The 23668-nt window shown below is 34.6% G+C and overlaps 3 protein-coding genes across 4 annotated transcripts; 2 read left to right on the forward strand and 1 right to left on the reverse strand.

Annotated features, from left to right (window-relative positions):
* The first annotated feature begins 94 nt into the window (after positions 1 to 94).
* LOC109035659 (cytoplasmic 60S subunit biogenesis factor ZNF622) lies at positions 95 to 6092 on the forward strand. Its single transcript, XM_019049368.2, has 3 exons — positions 95 to 1316; positions 4468 to 4587; positions 5910 to 6092. The coding sequence occupies exons 1-3, from the start codon at positions 418 to 420 to the stop codon at positions 6019 to 6021; spliced, it is 1131 nt and encodes a 376-aa protein (XP_018904913.1). The 5' UTR covers positions 95 to 417; the 3' UTR covers positions 6022 to 6092.
* On the forward strand, positions 5912 to 14626 carry LOC109035661 (arylalkylamine N-acetyltransferase 1). 2 transcript variants are annotated; one of them, XM_019049370.2, is made up of 4 exons: positions 5912 to 6049; positions 8963 to 9233; positions 10070 to 10339; positions 11301 to 14626. In XM_019049370.2, the coding sequence occupies exons 2-4, from the start codon at positions 9009 to 9011 to the stop codon at positions 11472 to 11474; spliced, it is 669 nt and encodes a 222-aa protein (XP_018904915.1). In that variant the 5' UTR covers positions 5912 to 6049; positions 8963 to 9008; the 3' UTR covers positions 11475 to 14626. The 2 variants fall into 2 exon arrangements, with proteins under 2 accessions (XP_018904915.1, XP_018904916.1); XM_019049371.2 differs by lacking the exon at positions 5912 to 6049 and adding an exon at positions 6247 to 7397.
* Positions 14627 to 14769: 143 nt separating this feature from the next.
* Positions 14770 to 21963, reverse strand: LOC109035660 (V-type proton ATPase subunit D 1). The gene is made up of 6 exons (XM_019049369.2): positions 21797 to 21963; positions 20724 to 20841; positions 20049 to 20196; positions 19429 to 19644; positions 18669 to 18747; positions 14770 to 17624 (listed from the first exon to the last, which is right to left on the reverse strand). Exons 1-6 carry the CDS (start codon positions 21835 to 21837, stop codon positions 17501 to 17503), a joined length of 726 nt encoding a protein of 241 aa, XP_018904914.1. The 5' UTR covers positions 21838 to 21963; the 3' UTR covers positions 14770 to 17500.
* Positions 21964 to 23668: the final 1705 nt, after the last annotated feature.

Below are 23668 nucleotides of genomic sequence, written 5' to 3' on the forward strand. Positions count from 1 at the left end.
GGGATAAAATGACTCGTCGTTTTTTCAAGTAATAAAATTTTATGATTTTTGCAATTTTTTGAGCCATTTTATACTTTTAATGCACTTACGTTATGCTTGTTGCCTACTTCCAGGCTAACCGAGATTTGCGAGGTGTGATGTCTTTCTAAAACAACTCTTTGTTATTGTTATTTTGAGGTTATAACTTGAAAGATATATTGCAATTACTTCAAAGTTCTAACTTTAGACATTCTGAGTGGTTACACAACGTGGTTCAGTTTTTTAATAAAATTTTAAGCATGAAAAATTGTTGGGAAAATCATATTTCATCCGATTAATCTCAGATTTATCGTATTAAGTTGGAAGCAACGTACCAACGTGGTTTCCTTGGCAAAGTGTTTTTTTCAATCAAAGTTCAATTTGTGATAAATTAAAACTATGACTTCTCCAAATAAGTTCACTTGCATATCGTGTAGAGTAGCTTTTAACGATGCGGAAATCCAGAGGAAGCATTATAAGTGTGATTGGCATCGCTACAACTTAAAACGGAAGGTGGCAGGGCTGCCCCCTATTTCAGCGGAGGAGTTTCAAACTCGGGTTCTTCAGTTCAAAACCACCGCTGAAAATGCCAATAGTAATGATGGAATCTACTGCATGGTTTGTAAAAAAAGTTTTACCACAGACAAATCCTATGATAACCATAAAAATTCCAAGAAACACCAAGAAAATGAGTTCAGGTCAGAAATTCATCAGGGTAATGGTACTCCAGTTTCAGTTGTTCTCAAGAAGAAAGATCAGACAAGTGAATCAAGTAGCAAAATGGAAGTAGAGGATGAGGCGGATGAAGAAATTGAAGAAGTTTCTGATTTTTCTGATGATGATGAAATAAGTGAAGACAATCCAATAGCCAACGACTCCTGTTTATTCTGTCCTTACACCAATGAAGATCTGGCCGAAATCGTTCAACACATGACTTCAGAGCATTCATTCTTCATCCCTGATATTGAATATTTAGTCGATCTTAAAGGATTGCTTCTACATCTAGGAGAAAAACTATGCCGTTGGCACATTTGTCTATGGTGTGAAAAAGCTTATCCATCAATAATTGCTGTCAGAAATCACATGTCCGATAAAGGCCATACGAAAATGTTGCACGAAGGTTCTGCATTAGTCGAGTACACAGACTTCTACGACTACAGCACAAGTTATCCAGACAATGATGGAGATGTCAGCATGGATTCTGAAGTTAATGTGCCCATAATAGATGATTCAGGATTCCAGCTTGTTCTTCCGTCAGGAGCTTCTATAGGACATCGATCATTGATGAAATATTATCGGTAAGATCTTTTTAGGATCTTTCTTCTCTCTGGAAAGACTCCTTGTGTGAGCACTACTTGAACTCCACCTATTTTCAAATTAATGCATCCGATCTCACTAAAACTGCAGTCGGTGCAAGAACAATTTCCAGAAAGGACTGCACAAGAGTTCCTTTAACTACCTATCCATATTTTTCAGAAAACTGGCTTCCACAATTATTTCCTTAAGTAACAGACCTAATCACATAATAGTGCAAGTGAGTCTATTGAGAAATATTGATAGGTAAGTTTATGCAAGACTTTTTTGTAAGTAGGTAAATTTACAGAAAAGAAAATAACTAAAAAAAAAAATAGTGTATTTTCTTCAGAAAATACACTAAAAATCTAATCAATTGTACAAATTGCACTTATCATTCACTGACCTCAAATTTAACTGTGGGAAGATGATATAGGTATACATATTTTTTATTTCAACAAGTAAATTTTACAAAAGAACAAAGAAAAACAGCTTCATATGCCCAAAGACCCCTTGTGTGGCATACGTCACAGAATCAAATATCATAGAGACCAAGAAAAAGAAAACACTGGTTGTCAAATCCTGACAGAACAAAAAGTATTTTTCGACTCAAACTTCAAATTTAACTGTGGAAAGATGAGAAAGACATACTCATGTGGTAGTTTCATAGGTGTTAAAAACATCTCACGTGTAGATCCGGATTACAGCATTTGCAAAGCAATTTCCTCAATTAATGCAATGTCACCAATTATTTTTTCTTTTTTCTGGTCTACAGCATTGTAAAATTAGGGTGAATTGCATATTTTATCTGGAAATCAGCTATTTTTTTGGTGAAGTAAATCAGGATTTTGGATGTGACGCAAAACTTTAGAACTTTTTGCTCTCCTACCTAGTTTTAATGTGATCTACACATCCTTATAATAGTTTCCACTAAGTTTTCCCTTCCCCATCCTCCCCCTTCCCTCCTTCCCGAAGAAAATTACTTTTTTCTTCTTTTTCTTTCATAAGGTCGGAACAAAGCTTGAACTCAGTTGAGTCAAAAAGTTCTAAGTTAGAAATTTTTTCGATGATTATTCTTTTCCTTATTGTTTACTTATGACTTGCTCCTTATTTACAGTTGTGTATAATTTAACATTCTAATTGCTCACTTTTTACTTTCTCGCTCCCCTAGGGTAGAGAGGAAGTATTGTCATCCTCCAAGAAAAAAAAAAAAAAAAAGTTGAAATTTCATCATTTCCAGACGTTTTAAGGTCCAAGGAGTCAAAATAACCATACTTGAAAAAATGTGTGTCCGTCCGTCCGGCGTCCCCCAAATCTGTCTACAGCGATATCTCAGAATCTATCTGTTCGATTTCATTCAAAATTCTCACAGAACACCATATTTATGGTCTCCTTATGCACGTCCAACGATTTTGGGGTACGCTAAAATTTGGGGGGGCTAGGGTCAAATTGGGTTAAAGGTCCATTTTCAGCAAAATCACACGGAAAGCTCATTTTGAGGGACCGTAAATTTTGAAAAATGCCTTTAATTCTTTAAAAGTGGGCATCAAGCACATCACCTGGGTCATTAATTTAAGTTCCTACAAGATCTTTGGACTAATCTCAAAATTCAAGGGATTACGAGGCCCAAAAGTAGGGCACTTTGCTCTGCGACATCACACAAACAACTCATTTTCAAAGACTGTAAATTTGAAAAAAAAATGCCTTTCATTTCTTCGAAAGTTGGCATAAGAGCACCACCTGGTTCAATAATGTAAGTTCCTATGAGGTCTTTGGACTAAACTAAAAATTGAAGGGTTACGCGTCATATAGCGAGGAGAGCACTTCGGTCACACGGAGAGCTCATGGACTGTAGATTTTGAAAAAATGCCTTTAATTCTTTGAAAGTTGGCTCAAAAGCACCATCTGAGTCATTAATTTAAGTTCCTAAAGGATTCTTGGACTAATCTCATAATTGCAGAGGGGCCGATAGGAAACGCTCAATTCTCTGATAAATGAGTCGGAACGCTTCTAGATAATAGCAGCAAACGCTTTGAGTCAGGTGAAACCTAGGAATTCAAATGCATTATATAATGCATCATATACTATTTCCAAAATTACTCCGTAGGTATACACCAAGCAAAATTAGACAACTAATTAGGTAGGTAAGTACTTACAATATACATATAGTTACTATTAGTCATCAAGCTGACGCAAGAACTGACACTTACATCTTTATTAAATACTAATATGTTTGTTGTTAATGAATTTAGAATCCCGGCAGATTCCATCTTTCGCGGTTCCTTTTTACGAGGTACTAAGCACAAATATAATATAATAATACGGCACAAATATGACTGATTTAATGCTTGTTACTTAATAAAGGAGGTTATAAATTGTTAGAACCCGAGGTTTGGTTGAAGGAGATGGCGCTCTCAGCGCTCTCTATTGTTTTCGCTTTGAATTACAGGGATACGCGGTAAGGAGATGGCGCTCCTGGCGGGCGTGTGGTGAACCTTCCAGCAGGTAGATTCGCCCGCCAAATTTAAAATTTGGGAGATGCTAAGCGAAAACCGTTTAGATTTAAGACTATTTGAACATCGAATAGTCATTCTACCCATTCAAGTAGATATTTGATGGCTTTTGACCGTGCTTAAGGAGAGATTATAATATAAAATCGTATCTGAAGTATGATGTCAATGAATCTAATGGATCCTAATGAATCGTAGAAAAGCTAAGATTTTTACGGATCGCCATCTTTGACAGGAGACTTTGTTAACCAATTACATATTTAATTGAAGATGCCTCATAAAATCAACAAGTTGAGGCCGAATATATGAATTCATCACATATCGCGAAGACATTTACAATAAAGTTCAGTGGTTTGAATAAAAATTTCATAACTATTATCCTGTGATCAAAATTCCAATCAAACTTTATGATTTTGTAAAATTGGCAGTATTTTTCTAAATATTCCAGTAAAAGTGTCTATGCCGGCGCGAAGCGCCGGCTCGAGCGAGAAAGTCCCGTGCGGTCCCCGCACCAATCCGCTAAGCGGATGGGGGGGGCGAAGCCCCCCAAATGCCGGCGCGTTGCGCCGGTACGCGGCGCGAAGCGCCGCGCATAAATTGGCCGGAGGCCAATTTTTTTCTTTTCTTTTCTTTTCTTTTCTGACAGGCAAAATTACAATCCGCACCGGGCGCTCGTACCAACATCGTCAAACAACAAATTAGCAAAAATTATGGCCCAATATCGTGCTCTTGGCTGGAATGGAACCTCTAAAGAAGTTGCTGCAAAGTAAGAGTCTTACCATAATTTCAGCTTTTTTTCTTTATTTAATTTAAATGGTAACTTCCTCTTCGGCTAGCGTAATATTTTAAACGGCTGTTTAATAAGCCAATGCCATTATTCTGCTGTCCAAATTGGAAAATGCTGTAACTCCACCTAATATCTTTCAAATATTTGATAACAAAATATTATTTTAAAAGATAACTAACAGATATTTATCCTCCATTTTTTCAAATCAGTTCTGGTGTATCGTTAACAACTCAAAATAAAAAAATTAAGTCTTCTGGCACTTAGCCTTCCTTGTAATAGAGCAGTATTCTAGGAAGAAAAGTACAAAGTTTGGAATGAAGTTTCAGCTTTTCTGCTTCTTGCTTTTGCGTTTTTGGCAGTATTATTCACGAGTAAGTCAAGAAGCAATCTCTGATCTGAACACCAGAGCAGAAGTTTCAGCTTTTCTGCTTCTTGCTTTTGCGTTTTTGGCAGTATTATTCACGAGTAAGTCAAGAAGCAATCTCTGATCTCAACACCAGAGCAGAATTACAAGAACCTTCACGGCAATAATTTTTTTAGTGTGTCGAACACAAGCTCAATATGAAGAATTAAGAATGAGTTTTTTCCGTTATTAATGCTAGAAGAGAAAATGTAATATCAGGTTTTTAATGAAAAAGCCAGCCATCAATGAGCTGTAGCAAATTGTTAGTGAAACTGAGTACAAAACCAGTAATTGTTCGAGACATCACAAATTGCTACCGCATTTTTCTTCGCAGTGGAATGGCCAATCATTATTATTCACTGCTCAAAATTTTGTAACTTTTCCAGCATGTCAAGAATTTTCTCTGAAAAGCATGTGAAGTATCCAGTAATATTTGGAATGTATTTTGCAAAAAGGAACTAAGGGCATTCTAATGTCGCAAAGATTGTGCAACTTTTTTTAGTTGCAAGTATAAACTGATCATCTAAACAAGTTTTATCCTTACTCCCAATAAACCACAAATTCAAGATGAAAATTACCTTTGTAATTTAATGTTTTGCATGATTGCAGTGATTCTATTGCAAAGAATGCACTTAGGTTGCACAATCCTAGCATTATTGGAATGCTATCAGTTCATTTTCGCAAAATGCAATCCATTTAATGGCCTGCTGTAAGATTATAATAGTATTAATTTTAAAACACTGTATTTGAGGTATCTGTTTTTGAAATTTCATTGCCAAAGTGCCCATAAGAGCACCTCAATTTGGATGAAGGATGATACAGGATGAAAGATTTGGTTTTCCATGGTTTTTTGTGCATTCGGTGTTTCTAATTGCCATATGTTTTTGCTATTTTACAGGAAAGCAAAGGATATTAAGTACATGCATTACGTCAAACAGAAGTATAGAATGCAAGTTGGAGTGAAAGCAAACAAGCTGCAGAAACACTTCCGGCCGCAAGTCATATTCTAGGTGCATACTGACCTATCGTTTTCTCGTTGTAAGAATTTTTTTTTTTAAATAAATATTTTAAATTTCAGCAATTACAAGTGTACTTCTCTTCCATTGGCAACAAAACCTCGAATTAAATTACAAGCCAATAATAACTTATTTTCAAAAAAAAATATTTTAAATTATCATACTGAAAAAAGCATGACTACTTATAATCAGAATGCCAAATTCCGAAATTCTAGAGTTGTGGAAAATCAGAAGAATTCAGGAAACAGTCAAGGCATTGACAATTGAGAAAATTGTGAAAACTCTGTTCAAAAAATCCCAGCTTCAGTTTCATCCTCTAGCCATAATGTTTTTTTGATGCAATTAAGATTGACAAAAGCATTTCTTCTCTTACCAGAATAATTAAAACCTTGCATAATTTAAAGAATTCCCAATGTGACTCATCGGTTCCTCTGTATTTATTTTTCAATTTTCTCCCAAAACCACTTCAATGCAAGGCAAATTCAATAGAAAAATCAAAAACATGATTGCAAGGACTGGTCAATAAGTTTTTTCTGATGGTAAATATCACATATGAAAATGAAAAACAAATTTTACACTTTTCAGTTAAAGCAATCAGTCAGACCATAACTAACGTAAAAAGAATTCTTCTAATGTCATTATCTTTGTCTTGAATTCTTAAAATAATTTGCACCGCGTTAAGCAGAAAGGACCCAAGCCACATCAGCCATTGCCATAGTTAACTGGGCAATTTAATTTTTTACATGCAAACGGTTGTGCAAATTTTTGTGCAAATTCCAGCGAGTTCTCTGCATAGTACGAAGTAAATTCCTTAAAAAATTTTCGAAGGAACCCGCACAAGCGTTCTCTTGTAAAAAATTAACTTGCCCCGCTAAATTTGGCAATAGCTGATGTGGCTTGATTCCTTTCTGCTAAACTCGGTTCATTTGCTCTCAGAAATATTGTTCCTAACACCCTAAGTGAAAGAGCTCTGAGTAGCTTTGTTTCTCTCTCTCTGCAGTAAAAAGAGACTAAAATATGATTGATAACAGACATCAGTTGAAAGTAAAATGCTGTCTTGCTTAGAGACCAAAATAGGCTGCCAAGCACAACAGCAGAGCAAGGGGTGAAAACTCGACACTTCCCTTCAAAAGGGCTTAATCAGATGGTGGAAGGGTATTATGATATTGAGCATAACAGCCTTAAGAAATAGGGTCATGCAAGCTGAAGCAACTGGTGTCTGGGGGTGGCGGGTGGTGTTGCCATGCCAATGGACCCCAGTCACCACCCCTCCCTCCCCTAAACTCCATTCTCTGATATCATTTCTCCTTTGCTCATCACATTTTTGATAGTAATAGTATTCCCTCTCCTCCTTTTTACACACACCACAGGTAAGAGCTGTGATTTCTTTCGTTTCTTCAATTTATAAAACCACACATATATGCTTTTGAGGAAAGTAGCTCTTTCAAAGTTCAGTCAGTCTTGTTTACATTTCAATTGAGGGTGGGTAGCATAGACATGCATCAGTGTTTTGACTCCCTGAATTTTCCCAATATCCAACTCAAAGACCTTTTGTCTACTTCGTTTTTTCAATCATTTTTTGTTTTTATTTGGCAGTCATGAGTGTTTCATCTTTTTTATCTTTAACTATTCCTTCCTTCTCAAAGTTTTTCATTTCACATGGTGAGTCATAGATTTAAAGGTACTCTAACTATTAGTGCGGTTCTCGATTTTTGAAAATACTCCTTAAAATCAAGCTAAAGTGCTGAAATTTATACCCAGCAACACTTGACATTATGTCGTAGCGGAAAATCATATTACTTTTCAAAAACTTTGAAACCTTTTCTTACATTTTAGTCACTAAAAGGTGAAATTACATTAGCAAAATATAATTTTGTTCAGTCAATTTTTACCTTTGAAGTTACTATGATTTTCATCATTCTTTAAGATTTTATTTGCTGTAGCGTAAATTATCACTTCCTCCACCTCTTGATATATGGATTTTGTGGAAACAAGCTGAGTGAATAAGAGAATCAAATGTGTATGATGATATAGAAAACGATCAGCAGTTGTAATATGGACCATTATGTCATTTTCTTACATTTCTGCTCAGCTTCTGGTCCAAATTGAATTCTAGGAAGTAACATTTTAATCAGACATGCAGAGGTTTTTCAGCATTCCTTGTTCCTCAAAAAAAAAAAAAAAAAAAAAAAAATGGAACCATTTCCATTCTAATTCACCTTAAGTAAGTAATGGTATCCAGGCCTCTTTTTAAGAGTTTGCACAGACTTTTTGTCTCAAATTCCGCGTTTTCAGTAGGAAGCAATGTACGGAGGGAGCTCTGCTATCATTTAGATAATATAAAAGCAATTTTTAAGTTAGTTTCTGCACCTAATCTTCAAGTCTCGTGGCCTCCAAAAAAAAAAAAATTATGAGGAATGGCGAGGTTCATTATGCAAATAACCATTGTGTGATTGTAGGGCTTTTTCACTGAATAATCGCAGCTTACAGATTGCTATTGTTCAGTCAGATTGTGTATTTTCTCGTCGTCTTTACTTCTAATCTTTAAATGTTAACTTCATGAGGAAGACTCAGGATTGAAGAAAAACTCAATACCTAACTTTGTCCTTTTTAAAGTAATTACTGAAAAATCCACAGTACCTCATGTCATTTTTTTAGTCTGAATTGGAAAGTTGTGGTAAGTTAAATTTAAAATTAAGTTTTAATCTTTGACAGGCACAAAAAAAGTGGAGGGAAGTAATTTTAACACCATAATCAAATTGTGTCGGTTTGCCATTGAGTCAAATGCTGATACGCGATGAATTCATAGTGCTGAAACCAAAAATGACCTATGTTTTTAAGGAGCAGTCTAGTTTTGCTTGCTGCCAGCTGAGAAGATGACAACAGCCTCTGTTTTTATCCTCTTGGGTTACATCTATTGTTTCCTCATTTTCAGTTCCTATCAAAGGCTGCTCACGAACCGCAACTAAACGCACAACGAAATGTCACAACTCACATCAAAAGCAGATGCAATAAGACTGATTTATCCTATTCCTCAAAACCGTTACGGTGATATCATCACTCACCTGCGGAGTAACTTTTTCTTGGAAGAACCTCTAAACAAAGCTGTAGAATTAAGTTCCCCAAACGTAGACTTAGAAGCAACAATCCTGGACACTTTGCATGAAAATCTGTCTATAATGGCTCTAAAATCTGACACAGAACAGGTACAAAATATTTCCTCTAAATATATATGTTACATTACATGGTCTACATAGTGTCCTTTTAAATCATATGCCTGTTATTTTCCAAATCATTCCCAACTTCTATGATGAAAATAATTTAACTTGATGTTTTTAATGTTTAATTAAGCCATCAGTTTTCTTTATTAAGTTATAGTGCGGTGATAATGATTACTCAGCAAAGAGCAAAAATAATCAATTTGAAATGAGTTTATGCCTCCCCGAGTGGAAAGTTAAAAAAAAGAAGAACAAGGAAATACTTTATTGGTACATTTTTTAAGAAGAAAGATTGACGTTTAGAAAAATTGTATTGTGCTTTATATCTCTATTCTGGAGGCATAAATTATATGCAGTAGTCTTGGTGATAACTTTGACTATCTTTAAATGTATTGCAATTTTATGGCAATATATCAAACAGGCTGAAACGTTTTCTTTGATAATTTAGTTGATGGACATTGAGATAATTTTCTCATTTTAGGTTTGTTCTCATGAAAAGATGGTCATTTAGAAAATTAAGATTCACATCATACTCAGCGATCAAGGCTGGCAAACTAGGAGCCATGCCATAATGCCGTTTCCGACTCATCCATATAAGTATCTCTCTGCAGAGGGAAACGAATGAAACTTAATTATGTTGTTTTTAAAATAGATTAGAAAGGATGACTCCTTATGACAAAATTTTGTCTGGTTGAAAGTTCCAATAATCTTTGGATATCTGGTCCATTTGGAAAGAATTCAAATAAAAATCTTGATATATCTCTGAAGGATGAAACACAATCTATTAGATAAATAATTAGTTTGGTTTTCTTAACTGCTTATAGGTAGTTGGTGCTGTGTTAAATGGAATAATAGTTCCTGGAGATATTCTAAAGGCTCAAGAAAAACTAGAAAAATCAAACGACGAGAAGTTTAAGAAAATATTCTCGTTTCTTTACAAAACAAATGAAAAAATAGACTTGTTCACTCGATATAATGTTGATAAAATATTTGAAGGGCGAATATTATCGGTTGACGCCTCTCTTAGAGGTTACGGTATTGGGAAGAGGTTACTGGTCCAAAGCGAAGAAATAGTGCGGAGAGAAAACTGCAAGGTAAGTGCAAGTCTATGAAGTATAAAATTAAACTGCTAGTGAGAGCCAAACCCTGTAACTCGGTTTGCAATGTCGCAAGGCTCTTGTCACATTTTACTGTTTTTGAAAAAGCCTAATCATCGTTTTTGCTCAAAATTTTGTTTGATTTTCCTTCATTCTTCCAACAATATTCTCTGAAAATTATGCGTAAGAATACGGATCGGTATTCTTCTGAAATTTAAAATATTAGCGAAAATTTCCACTTATAATAATTAAGTTTCATGCTTTGGTAGTTTCACAATTAAAATATGAGTTGATATCAAAGAAAGATCAAAAGCACACTTTCCTAACAGACATCCTCAGAGTAAAATGGGTCGAAGAGAACGGGTTGTCATTATTGTCTCCTTTTGGTGCCCCCGCACCCTGCATTCCTCTTGTCATCTGAATACCCCAAAACTTTTTGTTCAGAGAAAGTAAGTTAGAAAAGAGAGATGGATAAAAGACTTTTCTGCTAAGCAGCCACTGATTAGCTCCAATGCCAGCACTAAAGGGAAATGTGCTGTTTGTTCTTTGAAACATGTTCCGCCAGATAGTTTCAGTCCAACTTTTTAATACCAAAAAGGCGTTCTTAATATGTGATGTTATGAACAATTTTTTTTTTTTTTATTTAATTGGGCTTTGTGATTTTATGTGATAATAAAAAGGTAATCTTAGTCATGAATTACTGGTGTAACTTACTGCGGTGCAGTGACTTTACAGAAATCATGTAAGTGAGTGTTCCAGTGAATAAATACTCTAAAAATGTGATCTCTTCAATTTGTCTGCACCAGAATGTCAAACAAGTTTTCAAAAATGTTAAGTAGCTCACCTACAACCAATAGGACGCCCCTACTCACCACTACAAGTTGAGAGAGAAAAGGGAACAGTTTTATTAAATTATTTACCAACTTTTGAATTCATAGGAATTATTGATGGCTTTTAGATTTGGAAGATGGACGTGACAGGGATTTACTCTCAAAGAATCGCCGAAAGCAACGGTTTCGAGACAGTTTTGGAATTGCAGTATGAAACGGAAGTGATAGAAAATGGACAACCGCTATTCAACATACCTCCGCCTCACAAGAGTTTCAAAATAGTCGTCAAGTATTTAAATTAATCAACTCTTCAATCACCCCTGCAGGATGGAAACTCCCTAGATGACCAACATCCATCTACAGCAATAAGTGTACCCTTTACTTAACAATAACAGAATCTTGATAATCATTTTGAATACGATACAAGGCCTTAAAAGGAATGTGTCATTGATGACTAAGTCGAAGAAGTCCCATTGCGACCTTGAAAATCTCTCCCCCGTCTTATTTTTAGTGAAGAAAGCTAACTAAAATTTATTTTTTATCTTTCCTTCGCTCCTTCAATAATGGTCATAGAAAGTCTCAAGATCTTTTTGTGAGTCCTTTCTTAAAGAGGGCAAGCATAATCAGAGATTTTTAAACGATGTATTAAAGAAATGCATTTTTCGACTTCAGTCATCGTCATATTAACAGTCTATCTGCATAGGTACCATAAAAAGATAATTTTGAGATGCCTTTCATACTTTATCTTTACAAACTGCTTCTGGCTCGTGTGTGTTTTGTCTCTTGCGATAAATTTTATTTAATGCTGTGAATATATCTTTATGTAGATATTAACTTAAATTAATAAAAAGACGAAAAGACGTTAAATGACAAAAATATCATTTTTTTATGACCAGGAGAAACCGTTGATAATTGCCGAATGCCAGAATTCATTCAATTTTACAGAATTGAAGGTGAAGTTTCATGTTCAAAACATTCATGACTATTCGCGTAACTATCTATTGATAATTTGCTCTTGTCATAAATTAATCTTATTGGTGTATTTTCCGAAGAAAATACACTATTTTATCATTTCATTTTTTAATTTCAAAAACTACACACACAGTTTCTGCTTCCTATTTAAGCTAGTCCAAAAATAAAACTTCATTCCTGGCTTATCAAGGTAGAGGTGTGAACACCGTACAGTATTTGGATCTCATTTTGCAATTAGGAGCTGCAATTTCAGACTCATCCATAAAAGCACCTACCAGCATAGGGAAACTTATGGCACAAATGCCGTTTCTAAATTATTTTATGTTTGTAGTTCCTAATTGAAAAATAAAGTCCATTTGATTTTCATCTTCACCTATTGTCAAACAACTGGACTGCATTTGGCAATTTGAAACTACAATATCAGGCTTAGTATAAAAATGATGCATTGGTATCTCTACGAACATGAGTGTTTTTACGGATGGGCTAGAAATTGTAGCTCCTAATTGCAAAATGTAGTTCAACTCATCATAGAGGAATTTTTTAGGGGGCTTTTCTTTTCTCGGCTTGAAAAGGACACATCCTTACCTTTATGCGCAGGACACCATTTTTTGAGGTCTTCCTGTTGAAACTGCACAATAATGTGAATAATCATTCTATCAGGAATTTATTTGAACGATGGTACATTTCTACGTTGAGAAGTGCATCTCTTATTGCCGTTTCTTAAGAGAATTTTACCTATTTATTTGGGTTCAAGTGAACTTGCTTTGAAAAATAGTTTTATTGATTATTTTTTATTCCCTCAGTTCTTACTCAGTGAAACTGAAAAAAAAAGTAAACCAAGTGTGAAAAAATGAGGAATTCATACTAGAAATGACGCTTTGTTACAGTCTTTTCATGGCTCACCTTTTTATTTGCAGCTGATGCTTTAGATTTCCAATAAATTTGTTGTGAATTAATTAAATTTATGATTGTAAATTAGATATATAAGATTGACTTTGGTTGTGAATTTTAAGAATAATCTGTTTTGATGCAAAATGGAGATGAATTTGATGAGCCGACCATGGGTTTTAGTTACCTTCAAACAGGAGGAGCATCTTTCTCAATTTTATGACTATAGGAGTAAAATGAGGTTAAAAATTTTAAAAAAGGCTAACTGCTAGTTTTATACCATAGAGGCTGACTGTGGGTCATAGGATGCCTTATCTCCTCTTGGATGGTTCTATGGTCAACTCACATTTGATAAAAATATTTTCTGAATTACTGCTTCTTCCGAGTAATCTGCGTGTTTGAGAACTTAGAATAAATGAGAGGAACAGAAAAAGAAGACAGCACCAAAATCTAATCACAGATTGTCAACACTGTTCGGTTACGCTGGTTTTGGTGACTTAAGCTTATAGAATAGCAAAAAATAATAAGATCCATCCAAATGCCTAGTTCTTAAGTTCAGTATCAATGGTGTTATTGCCCTCTGAAAAACAGTGCATGATATCATCCTCTAAACGTGGTGCAAACCATGATCTTGTCCATTTTTAATTCATCAGTTAGTGATACACACATTTTCCTTGGATGCTCCGCTTACAACATAGACATCAAAACCAAGATTTAAAAAACCATGGTGTGCACCACCACAGTGCATGACATCATATGCTGTGTTTTTTGAAGGACAATGTCTCTGTCAATATTGGACAGTGAGACTCGATGGTTAGACAAATCTTATTATTTTCTGCTGTATGATTTATAAATTGAAATTATAAAAACTCGATTCTGTGACTAGCGCAACAGACTCATTGTGGAAGTTCCGGTATTTCTCAAAGATAATGTAAGGCAAACCTTGAAATGATTTTTAACTGTAAATTTTCATTCTCGCTTGAATTGTTTGCTGGAGGAATAAGTTATTTTTTAAGGCTTAGTTCTTTAATGTGAAATTAAATGAAAAGCTCAAGTGACTCACCACTCCTTTTTCTGTTCTCCTCTGATGATTGAGCCATTTCAAGAGGTGAGTTTACTTAATTGAATCTATTCTTGCAGATAACTTCAGCTTCAAACAAAAGTCATTTTTTTCCAAAAAGAGAGTTACTGTGCTTGAGTTCACTTTCTAATCATTGGAAAGTACTGTGAGAAGATAAAAATAAACGAGATCATTTTAGGTAAAAGGGCCGAGTAAATATTACGTTTTGATAAGGTTTGAGAATGGAGATGGGCAATGTTAGATTCATTTAAGATGCTGTCACTGAACTGACAACTTGTTATTCTTTTTTACTTAAATTGTTACGGAGTTTGAAAAACTTCCAAATAATAATGTTAATAAAAATATGCCCGCAGTGGATTATGTTGTTGAAGTCTATTGTTGCTGAAATAAATGTATATTTTCCAAAGTGAGAATTTTTTATTTCCCTGGTCATGATATTGAGGAAATAGTAGAATGCAGCACTACGTCATATGTAATCTCGTGGTAAGTAGAGGAGTTAGGCAGTCCACTCTTGAACCATTATACAGCTTTTAAATATAAGTGAGTAGAAAATGAGCGGCACTGGTAATATTCACATAAAACAAAAATTCTGATTGGACCAAAAACGTACCCAACAAATTTTATCTCCTCGAATGATAATAGAAAAAACCTAGGGGTTGGAATGTTTACATCAGTATTTTTATTTCTTTTAAAACATTTTGAATAAAATATTCGACAAAATCGATCAACAAGATAATACATGATTCTTTTTTGTACAATTTTTTTTACACTTGATCACGTTTGTGCATTTTGCTGTAGAAAAGTATACGATAACATGCGGACACAGATGTACGCACTAAAACGTTTGAGTTGAAATGAGTAACATGGAAGAATAGGTAATAACTTAACGATTGTCCCAAATTACTCTTCACTAAATGCACGACATATTTCTTCACTTCGTAACAATTTTATAATAGTTACCTTTTTTCTCTTTAAAAAAAAGGGGAAAAAACTACTGATACTTGAACTTACAGCTAAAGAACTTTAATACTAGAAACAATTACACATTTACTCAGGACACCTTCAATGTTACGAGAGGGAACTCTACTCATAAAAATCTGTCAGTAAGAGAAACTTTAAAAACTTGGGCTTGATACAAATTTTAATCCTTCTCATTGAGGAACTCATAAGTTAATCATCACTTTAAATTCCTTAATTAATTAAAACTTGGACATCTGGCAAAGAATATTTCTCTGCGAGTGGGAATAGAAAACAGGAGTAAACAGACCATTGACAGGGCGAGGCAAAACAAGTAATCCTTTCTCGTTTCCGAAGTCGATTAACAAACGATTGAGGAATTGATACTACGTTTAAAATACAAGTATGATGGTTGCGAATAAATTGCTGAGTTCATGCTTGAGGGGGGAAAAATATACACTACGACCGATAAGGATTACTTGAAACATTCAAATTGAAAAAAAATAAAAAAAAAATACATAAAGTATACTTACTCCTTAGTGGCTTGAAACTGACAGAGAAAAATAAGTCTAAATTACGCTCCTTCTTTAAAAATGATGGAAATGTTATTTTGTAGCTGGCGATTATTTTGATTCGGCAGTCAAACACAAGAGATGTTCATAAAAGACGAGAAATCAGCTCTCAGAACTACTAGAGGGTAACTTCGAAATTTGTTTTGGAAGCTAAGATAGAGCTATCCAGTACAGCATCATAAACTTTTATACTCTAAGAATCATAATGCAAAAGTTAATAAATTGCCCAAATCTGACTACAGATGCAGAAATTTTGGAATCAGTGCTCTTGGATAAAGTTGGAAGCCCTTTGAAAGCTGGCAAAGCCACAGTCATTTCTTTTGAAATTCCAGGCATTATCAAAATCGTTAACAATTCCTCTGAATTTTGGTTATTTTTTGCATTGTTGCTTTGGAAACTTTACCTCTCAATTCTGTGAAAACTTGAGGGAGTAAAATTTTGTGAACCTCTGCGTATCACAGGATAATGATATAGACATGGGAGGAAACCAGTTGAGTTGCTCCCAGCACCAATGGCATTTTTTCCTAAGTGATTCCATATCAATTATAACATTGTTATTGCTAAATTAAGAAGTAAAAGAGCCCGCTTTTGTAAGAAAGTTTTTATAAGATGTTTAAATTACACAGCAGGTTGGACATTTCGGTCACCGATATAGTTTTTCACAAAAAAGATTTTGATAAACGATTGAAAATCAAGACATGGCTGTTTTACGGTAGGTCATGGCAGTTTCTTTTGGTGCTTCGCTAGTTTTCATCACTGATATCTTCTTTCAGTGAATAAAACAATAAGCAGCGTTACATCGTATTTATGAGAGAAAGGTGCTCACATTACTTTTCAATGCTGCTTATTAATTGAATGTGAACTGAAGCTGAAAATTACCCTCAGTTCATCACTTTAGCCTTGCTTTCCTTATCAAACGGCCTGGTGAAAGCGTTATTGGTACTGTAACAATCATCATGGACGTCAGTTTTTTGAGCAACAAACAGTCTGGAATCTATTGATTTTTACCGACGCATAAACTGTTTTTTCCTTTTACATCCATATCAATATCAATGATAAAAATAGTCACTTTGCAGAATGATTATTGGGAAAAAGAATACAGGGGTGGGAATATACTTGCATAATCTGAGCCGAAGCAAAACCATCAAATAAAAATTACATTTTTGTGCTCATAAATCCTGTGTAACGAGGGCAAACATTAATTTTATTTCAAGAGTTCTCGCAAAGATAGTGGAATTTTATTAAAAAAGTTAGTCTTACAAATCTGTAGTTTGAGATGTTTTGAGGCAAATCAAAGCTAGTTACTTTCGACCATTGAGTTTTTGTCACTCTCACAGATTGAAAGGATCCACAAGATCAAATAGAAATCCTTGTTTTGTAAGTGTAACTGCCTGCCACTTGAGATAAGAGAGATACAAATTTTGGTATGGAAAATTTTAGGAAAGCATCCTGCAACATTAAAGTGCGCTCCTTAACTTACGCATTACTTGTACAAATAAATTTTAAAAAATTTCTCTCTGGCTAAAATCTGTTATCAGAAAATTACCCCGTTGAGTAATATTGCCATGAACAGGATAGCATATTGTAAGAGAACCTCTAGAATTTTCAATTGTTTTGACCTTCTAATGAACAGTTCATAACCAAACAAACCTACCTAAGCCCCACAATCATCAGATTAGGAGGTTAATTCTTCATGCACTCATAAAAACCAAGTGCTTCTCATTTCAAAAAGGAATCCTGATCATATTCGCACGAACCAACAATAACAAGAAAATAAAACATCATGGAGGTTAAATAAAAAGTAACAACGCAAGAATGCACTTGATTTTGGTTTTCTGCCGGGAAATACCTGAGCAGCCTAGAACAAAAGATCCTCATCACCTTCGTCCAGCATGTTGCCAACTTCGACATCCTTTGCTTTCGGGAGGGCAGCTTCACGTTTAGCACGGGCAATGCGCTTTTTATCTTGAATTTTCTTCAGACTAAAATGTGAAAACAAGAAACAATCAATTCACTTAATACGGAAATAGTGAAAGACAGGAGGATTAAATCTTAGATTGTGTCAAAGTCTTGTTGGAAATTTCTTGAATACTCCCAGATTCTTTTTAGATTTTCACTATTAAACATCCATTCCACTCACAAATTAGACTCGCAAACTGGAATACTGGTTACCTTCGAAGAACACTGAGTCGACGCTAGGCTGGGCCCAGTGTTCGTTCAGGTAACCAGTGAGCCAGTTTGTGGGCCTAGTTTGTGAGTGGGACGGACGCTTTAGAATGGCTTTCTCGCTATTAAAAATATGAAACACTATGCTTGAATTGGCTTCGCCGCAAATTCTGAATATTCTATGTAATTCTATTATGTTCTTTAGTCAAAAAACTCTCGACTAAAAATATCTTTCTACTCTTATTATGTATCTGACACACTCAGGGTAACAACTATTCTTGAATTTCGAAATACCCTAACTTTCCCATGATTTGCCAGTGTTTTTGAACATATAAGTTCCGGACTTGTTAATATTTTTTTGGACATGAGTTTTCATGAAAATGCTTTTCACAAAAATATTAGAGCAGGAAGTCTCTTAAAATTTAAAATAATTGAATGTTAGGACTGCAGAAAGAATTTCAAGCCTCTCAAGCGAAATTCACTGACTTATCTCTGACTTGTCAAGCTTGGGCGAAATTGCTTGACTTTTCAAGAACTCCTGACCTTGTAATATATATCTGACTCAGTCATAACTTCTGACAGACAGAATCAAAATTGCCCTAATTATTGCTGGACCTACCAAGTTTTTAAAAAAATTTAGATTCCAAAATTCAATGAGGGTATATAAGGGATCAGTTTTGGAAGAGAGTTTGATCAAACTTTTAAAATCCTTGAAGACTAATAATGTTTAGACTTGCAATTGAATATCACACTGACAGTGTTGTATTCTTCATTGGACACCACACCCACTATTTACTTTTAAATTCAGCTCAGAAGATCACATTAAATCCAAAGAAATTACACATAAAATTTGGCCTTACCGATAGAATTCTTCTCTTTCTAGTTCGTCAAGCTCGGAAATAATATAGGCCAAAGTTCGTTCGATTCGAGGAATTATAACTGAAAAGAAAATTTAAAATAGCAATAGATTAAGGGATGAACTCTTTCAAGATTAACGTTAAATTTGCAATATGTAATATTATATGCTAACAGACAAGAGACAGTATTCTAAAAAACTGATTAAGACTCTTGATGCCTTTCTGAAAAGGGCATTAGTATATCTTCCAGTAATTTTAGTCACACATTTTAGGATTCTTGAGACTTCATACATACATAATCAAAACTTTTAAGGCAAAGCTTCAAGATCAAATCAGCATTGAAAATTTGACTGATAATTGACTGGTTGTTCGCACAGGATTGATATGCAGTCAAACAAGATGGTAAAGAGCAATCTGAACATAGATCCAACAATCGTTTTGAAACAAGATCTTCCTGCAATAGTTGAGGACGGTATTACAGTTAGATAATTTGGTGCATATAACAGTATAAGATCCGAAAAATTCATGGCTGATAAACAAAATATAGTGAGACGAGGCACAAGTTGAATGCATGGAGTTACATTTTGGTCGTGGCCCAGGAAAAAGATAAATATTACTTCTCAATCTTAGGTGATTTCATGTAGAGTGCTCATAAGAACACCGTTACCTTTTACAACTCTGCTGATTAGTTTCAAGAAAACCTTAAAAATTGTATAATGAAATGATTGACTTATCAGTTATCTAAAATTGAGGCTATTCTTACCGTGTTCAATAGCATTGACACGACGGTTGGTAATCTTAATTACTTCATCTAAAGTGACAAATGACGTTTGTAATGACGCTAGCTCAACTAATAATTTAATAGCACTCTGATAATTTTTCTTCAGTTTTGCCAATTGTTGACCTCCTCGAGCAAGACCGGCCAATTCGTAGGTGTCTGATCCATCCTGATAACTTTCGAATACTGGTAAGGTCACACCTAGAAAGACAGTGAAGCGAGTTAAAAGAAAGCTCAGGAGACATAAGCTGGCTGACATCAACATGCAAACCCCATGTTTTTTGAGGATCACAGCAATTTGTGAATGAAGAAGATAAATATGTCATAGCTTTGAAAATTTTGGGGAAAATGGGTTTTTTTAATGGTAAGTCTGATATAAAACATGGGAGCGATGAGAAATTCCTGCATTCTTAAGTACATAAAAATTTAAACGCTGTGCTTAGTTACTACTTATAGCAATTTCTTGAACAATTTTTGTTCCAGAGCTTACAGCTTAGGGTGCTGCAAAATATCTGAGACAACTTGACAAATAACTTAGATTTTTATGCAACACTGAAGGGTGGTAATTGAAAACATTAAAACGATGAGACTCGTCATTTAATTACCTGCGACATTATCCTTTTTGGTTCTGATTTTGATCTGGGCTTTTGTGACGTTTTGAAGGACAACTTGATTAAAATCTCCAGTCGTGAATTTGGCTTCTGCTAAGGAGAAGGCAGCTTCTTTCATTACCTCTCCCATAAGCGTTTTCGTCTGAAACAATGTGAGAGGTTTTAAAGAATGAGAAATTGAATTAAACATCAATTATTGAAGAAAAGAATTTTATTTTTCACTGAAAACCAGGATTCACGTTATGATGGAAGTCTTGTTATGAGATCGGCCCTTAAATGAAGCTTTGACGTGTCAACTTATGCATAGTTTTTTAATTGTAATTTTTTTAAAGTAAACCTTATCTAACGTTATCTTATATAATTTGCTGACAGAGCTTTCATTTCAAAATCATGAATAGCTAAAAATCCATGAGCCAAGTGCAAGGTTTTAACTTAAGATTAAGTAACTTCTGTTTTTTCTATTTTTCAGAGGCTTTCTTGACATTAAAAAATGTGAACATTTTAAATACAGCTTTACACAGAGTTATACTGGAGATTTTACAATGCTGTCCATCCTGGAACTGGTGGAGCTATGGTAACCAGTTATTTAGAGTTCAAATTTTCTGCCAACTTGACCACTTGTACATACACTCAGTATAATAATTGAAAGGATATTGCGGCGACAAATACCTCAATAATTTTTCCTAGAATCATCCTGAATCGCATCTGCAGGGCGTCCGCTTTTTTCTTGAGTAAACTGTGGCCATTCTGTGCTCCTTTCAGACGACTCTTCATTAAAGTTTGGGATCTGTAACAGTAAAGAAGGTTGTAATTGGCTGAATCACAATTAATAAAATAGATGAAGTTTCAAATCTTTTGGAAATTAATTAAAATGGCAGGTGAGCAGCAATAGGCGTAGAATTAACTATCAGTCTTATAATGTTGCAATTAAATAGGAATTCTGGCTCTTTTAGCACAATCTCTAACTTTCATATTTTGTAAGTTGCATGAGTCACGGAAACAAACGATACTGGTACACATGGCTTGAGATAAAGCACAGAGATACTAAATATATGCCATTACTTGAGCTATACGTATGGCTATGGTAAGCAATCAGGCCATGTTCCATTTCAGCACATAATGTTAGTGTTGCGTTAAAATCTGAGAGGTTGAGTCACTCTGCGGGGGCATATATTAGTCCAAGGTGTAATGGATATCATAAGGGACTATCATAATGTGCTTCAATTTGAAGGGAAGGTTCACTGCGGAATGTCAAAATGCTGCTATTCAGAGCTTCCTAACCTCAATTACGAAGACTCCCTTCTGGAGGTCACCACCTAAAGTGACTACTTGTTATTGGTTGCGAATTTGAAATGCACACTGAAAAGAGTAGTTGAGAAACAAAAAATGAAGCGACTGAGAGAGAAGGGAGAGAAAGAGAGGGAACTTGAAATATAGATTCACGCCCCTACAGCTACTGCAGGATGTTCGATCATAACCTGGTCTCAACTTCAAAGAGCCAAAATCCTCTTCGCAAGAATTATGTTATTCGTAAAAATATAGCCTCCATACTTTGAATAGTCAGAGGTGAAAGATCTTCGGGGCAAATTCAAGTATTAATGACAAAAAACTTAATCTGAAACTTGCCCTCAGAAGGGTTGGGCTGATAACAACAGCTTCACCCGAGATTAAAACTGTGCCTCGGGCAAAGAGTGTTAAGCATGGAGTGAGTTGTAGAAATCATTTCGATGAATTAAACTTACCCTCTTGAAGGAAAAACGGGGAGTTTATCCTTCCCAGACATTTTAAAGACGAATTGAAACTTCACAACAACAAAACACACTTCGACGATCACCTGTCACAAGTCATGTGACTGATAACGAGATACCACGCACACAAGCGCTAAAATCTCGAACTATAGTCTGCTCTTTCATTCAAAGGCATAACATCTTGGTCATTAAGATTTAAGACCAAAAAAATTGAAAAGGCGGCTCATTATGTTTATTTAAACATTTTAAACCGATTGATGAAAAGTATTCATGATTATTAGAATTAGGTTCTGAGTAGAAGAACTATTTTTCTTTCAATTAAGTTGGCGCTACCGACTCAATTTCGAAAGGGAGAGGGAAGGGCGTAGACGAGCGGGAAAATTTAAAAAGCTGGGAAAATTAAAAAATTCCTTTGAAATTTCTCTTAGATCCGAGTGACAGTTTTGGTTTGATTTTTCATCTGATTAATTTGGACTACTCAATTTTTTTAAAAACAATGAGCGAGTGCATAGTCGTTCCCAGGGAGATATAGAGAACAATAGCAAACTTCTCATTAGCGACTCCTGAGACAATGGTACTTAAAAGTAAGACCTATTGACGGTGAGACTACCAGACCATATATGTTTGCGACGTTGCATTGCAGACAGACTGTCATGCTTTATTTTTTAAATAGAAAATTACACAACGTCAAGTCTCGAAAACTTCTGCGATTTCTCTTCCCTATACGAAACTAACTCAGTGGAAATTTCAAGGAGTGATATTGATTCGTTCTCCTTAAGAAAATAAAATAGAAGCAGAGATTTTTAAACACCGCAAACAGGATACATGATCTTGTAGTTTCACCGTCACTATGTATAAAATTTATGCGCTGATTTCGACATTTTAAAAACACCACTGTTGTTTTATTTTAAAGCATAACACTGAATGAGAATGAATGAGATTTCACAGAATTTTTGTGAGAATGAATAAATCTCAGAAAAAAGTTGAGAACTTTCAAAATATACCTTGAGAATTTTGAACAAAAATCATGGTAAGTAACTAGTACTTACTGTCTGGAGAAATAAGAGAAAGGATAAATTTAAAAATATTGCATTGAAGGTAAGTGCATGCTTTTGTTGTTTCCTGTTGATAATTATCTTCAATGCAAAAAAGAAAAGAAGAGAAGGTTGTTTTTACTTGTTATAGTGCCTAAGTATACATTGAAAAAATGGGAAATTTGTTTTCGACTAAAACGAGAGATCAAATTTGTTACTGAAAATTTTCTCCTGTTACTTGAGGTTTTGTATTTTACCTTTTTCGTAACATTTTACTGAATAACTTCTTTTCTCATCCTCAATAAAACTGAGATTTTTTACCTTCAGTATAAATACAGACATTGTAGGTAATGCCTTTTTAACTGGAATAAAATTCAAATACCGATTGTGAAAGTACAAAACCATGCGACTCTGTTTGCGATGTTGCAGACTTCCTGCTGTACTAATTTATTTCTTTAGAAAACTATTCAATAACTTTTCTACATCATATATGATGGGTATACCCATATTGAGTGTGCCCTATTCAGCGTTCTAGAACATCTTTCATCTTAAAGGCAATATCTGAAACTTTAAACAGTTTCTATTCATATAGAAAAAAAGTTGTTTGGATAAGATTATTATAATTGCAAATTTCATTCTTTGATAGTAGATTGACATAAAGAAATTAATTAGAATTTTTTGTGCAATAATATTTGTAAAATGCTCCTCAAAACAATGGCGGCGTTTACAAACTATTTCTGACACAAAATTAGTTTTTCAGCGCTAGGTCCCTCTTTTCACGAACAGTCACATACATTAAACACTAAAATGGAGAAATAAAAATTCACTACAA

The sequence above is a fragment of the Bemisia tabaci genome, chromosome 7, assembly GCF_918797505.1.
Source record: "Bemisia tabaci chromosome 7, PGI_BMITA_v3".
NCBI classification, from domain to species: domain Eukaryota; kingdom Metazoa; phylum Arthropoda; class Insecta; order Hemiptera; family Aleyrodidae; genus Bemisia; species Bemisia tabaci.

Coding starts and splice junctions, on each gene's coding strand:
- LOC109035659 (XM_019049368.2), top strand. CDS start 418: ATGACTTCTCCAAATAAGTTCACTTGCATATCGTGTAGAGTAGCTTTT. Junction 1,317..4,467: donor TCATTGATGAAATATTATCG/GTAAGATCTTTT, acceptor CTTTTCTGACAG/GCAAAATTACAATCCGCACC. Junction 4,588..5,909: donor TCTAAAGAAGTTGCTGCAAA/GTAAGAGTCTTA, acceptor GCTATTTTACAG/GAAAGCAAAGGATATTAAGT.
- LOC109035661 (XM_019049370.2), top strand. CDS start 9,009: ATGTCACAACTCACATCAAAAGCAGATGCAATAAGACTGATTTATCCT. Junction 9,234..10,069: donor TAAAATCTGACACAGAACAG/GTACAAAATATT, acceptor AACTGCTTATAG/GTAGTTGGTGCTGTGTTAAA. Junction 10,340..11,300: donor TGCGGAGAGAAAACTGCAAG/GTAAGTGCAAGT, acceptor GATGGCTTTTAG/ATTTGGAAGATGGACGTGAC.
- LOC109035660 (XM_019049369.2), bottom strand. CDS start 21,837: ATGTCTGGGAAGGATAAACTCCCCGTTTTTCCTTCAAGAGG. Junction 20,197..20,723: donor TTCTAGGAAAAATTATTGAG/GTATTTGTCGCC, acceptor ACATTGTTTCAG/ACGAAAACGCTTATGGGAGA. Junction 19,645..20,048: donor CAAAAAGGATAATGTCGCAG/GTAATTAAATGA, acceptor CTGTCTTTCTAG/GTGTGACCTTACCAGTATTC.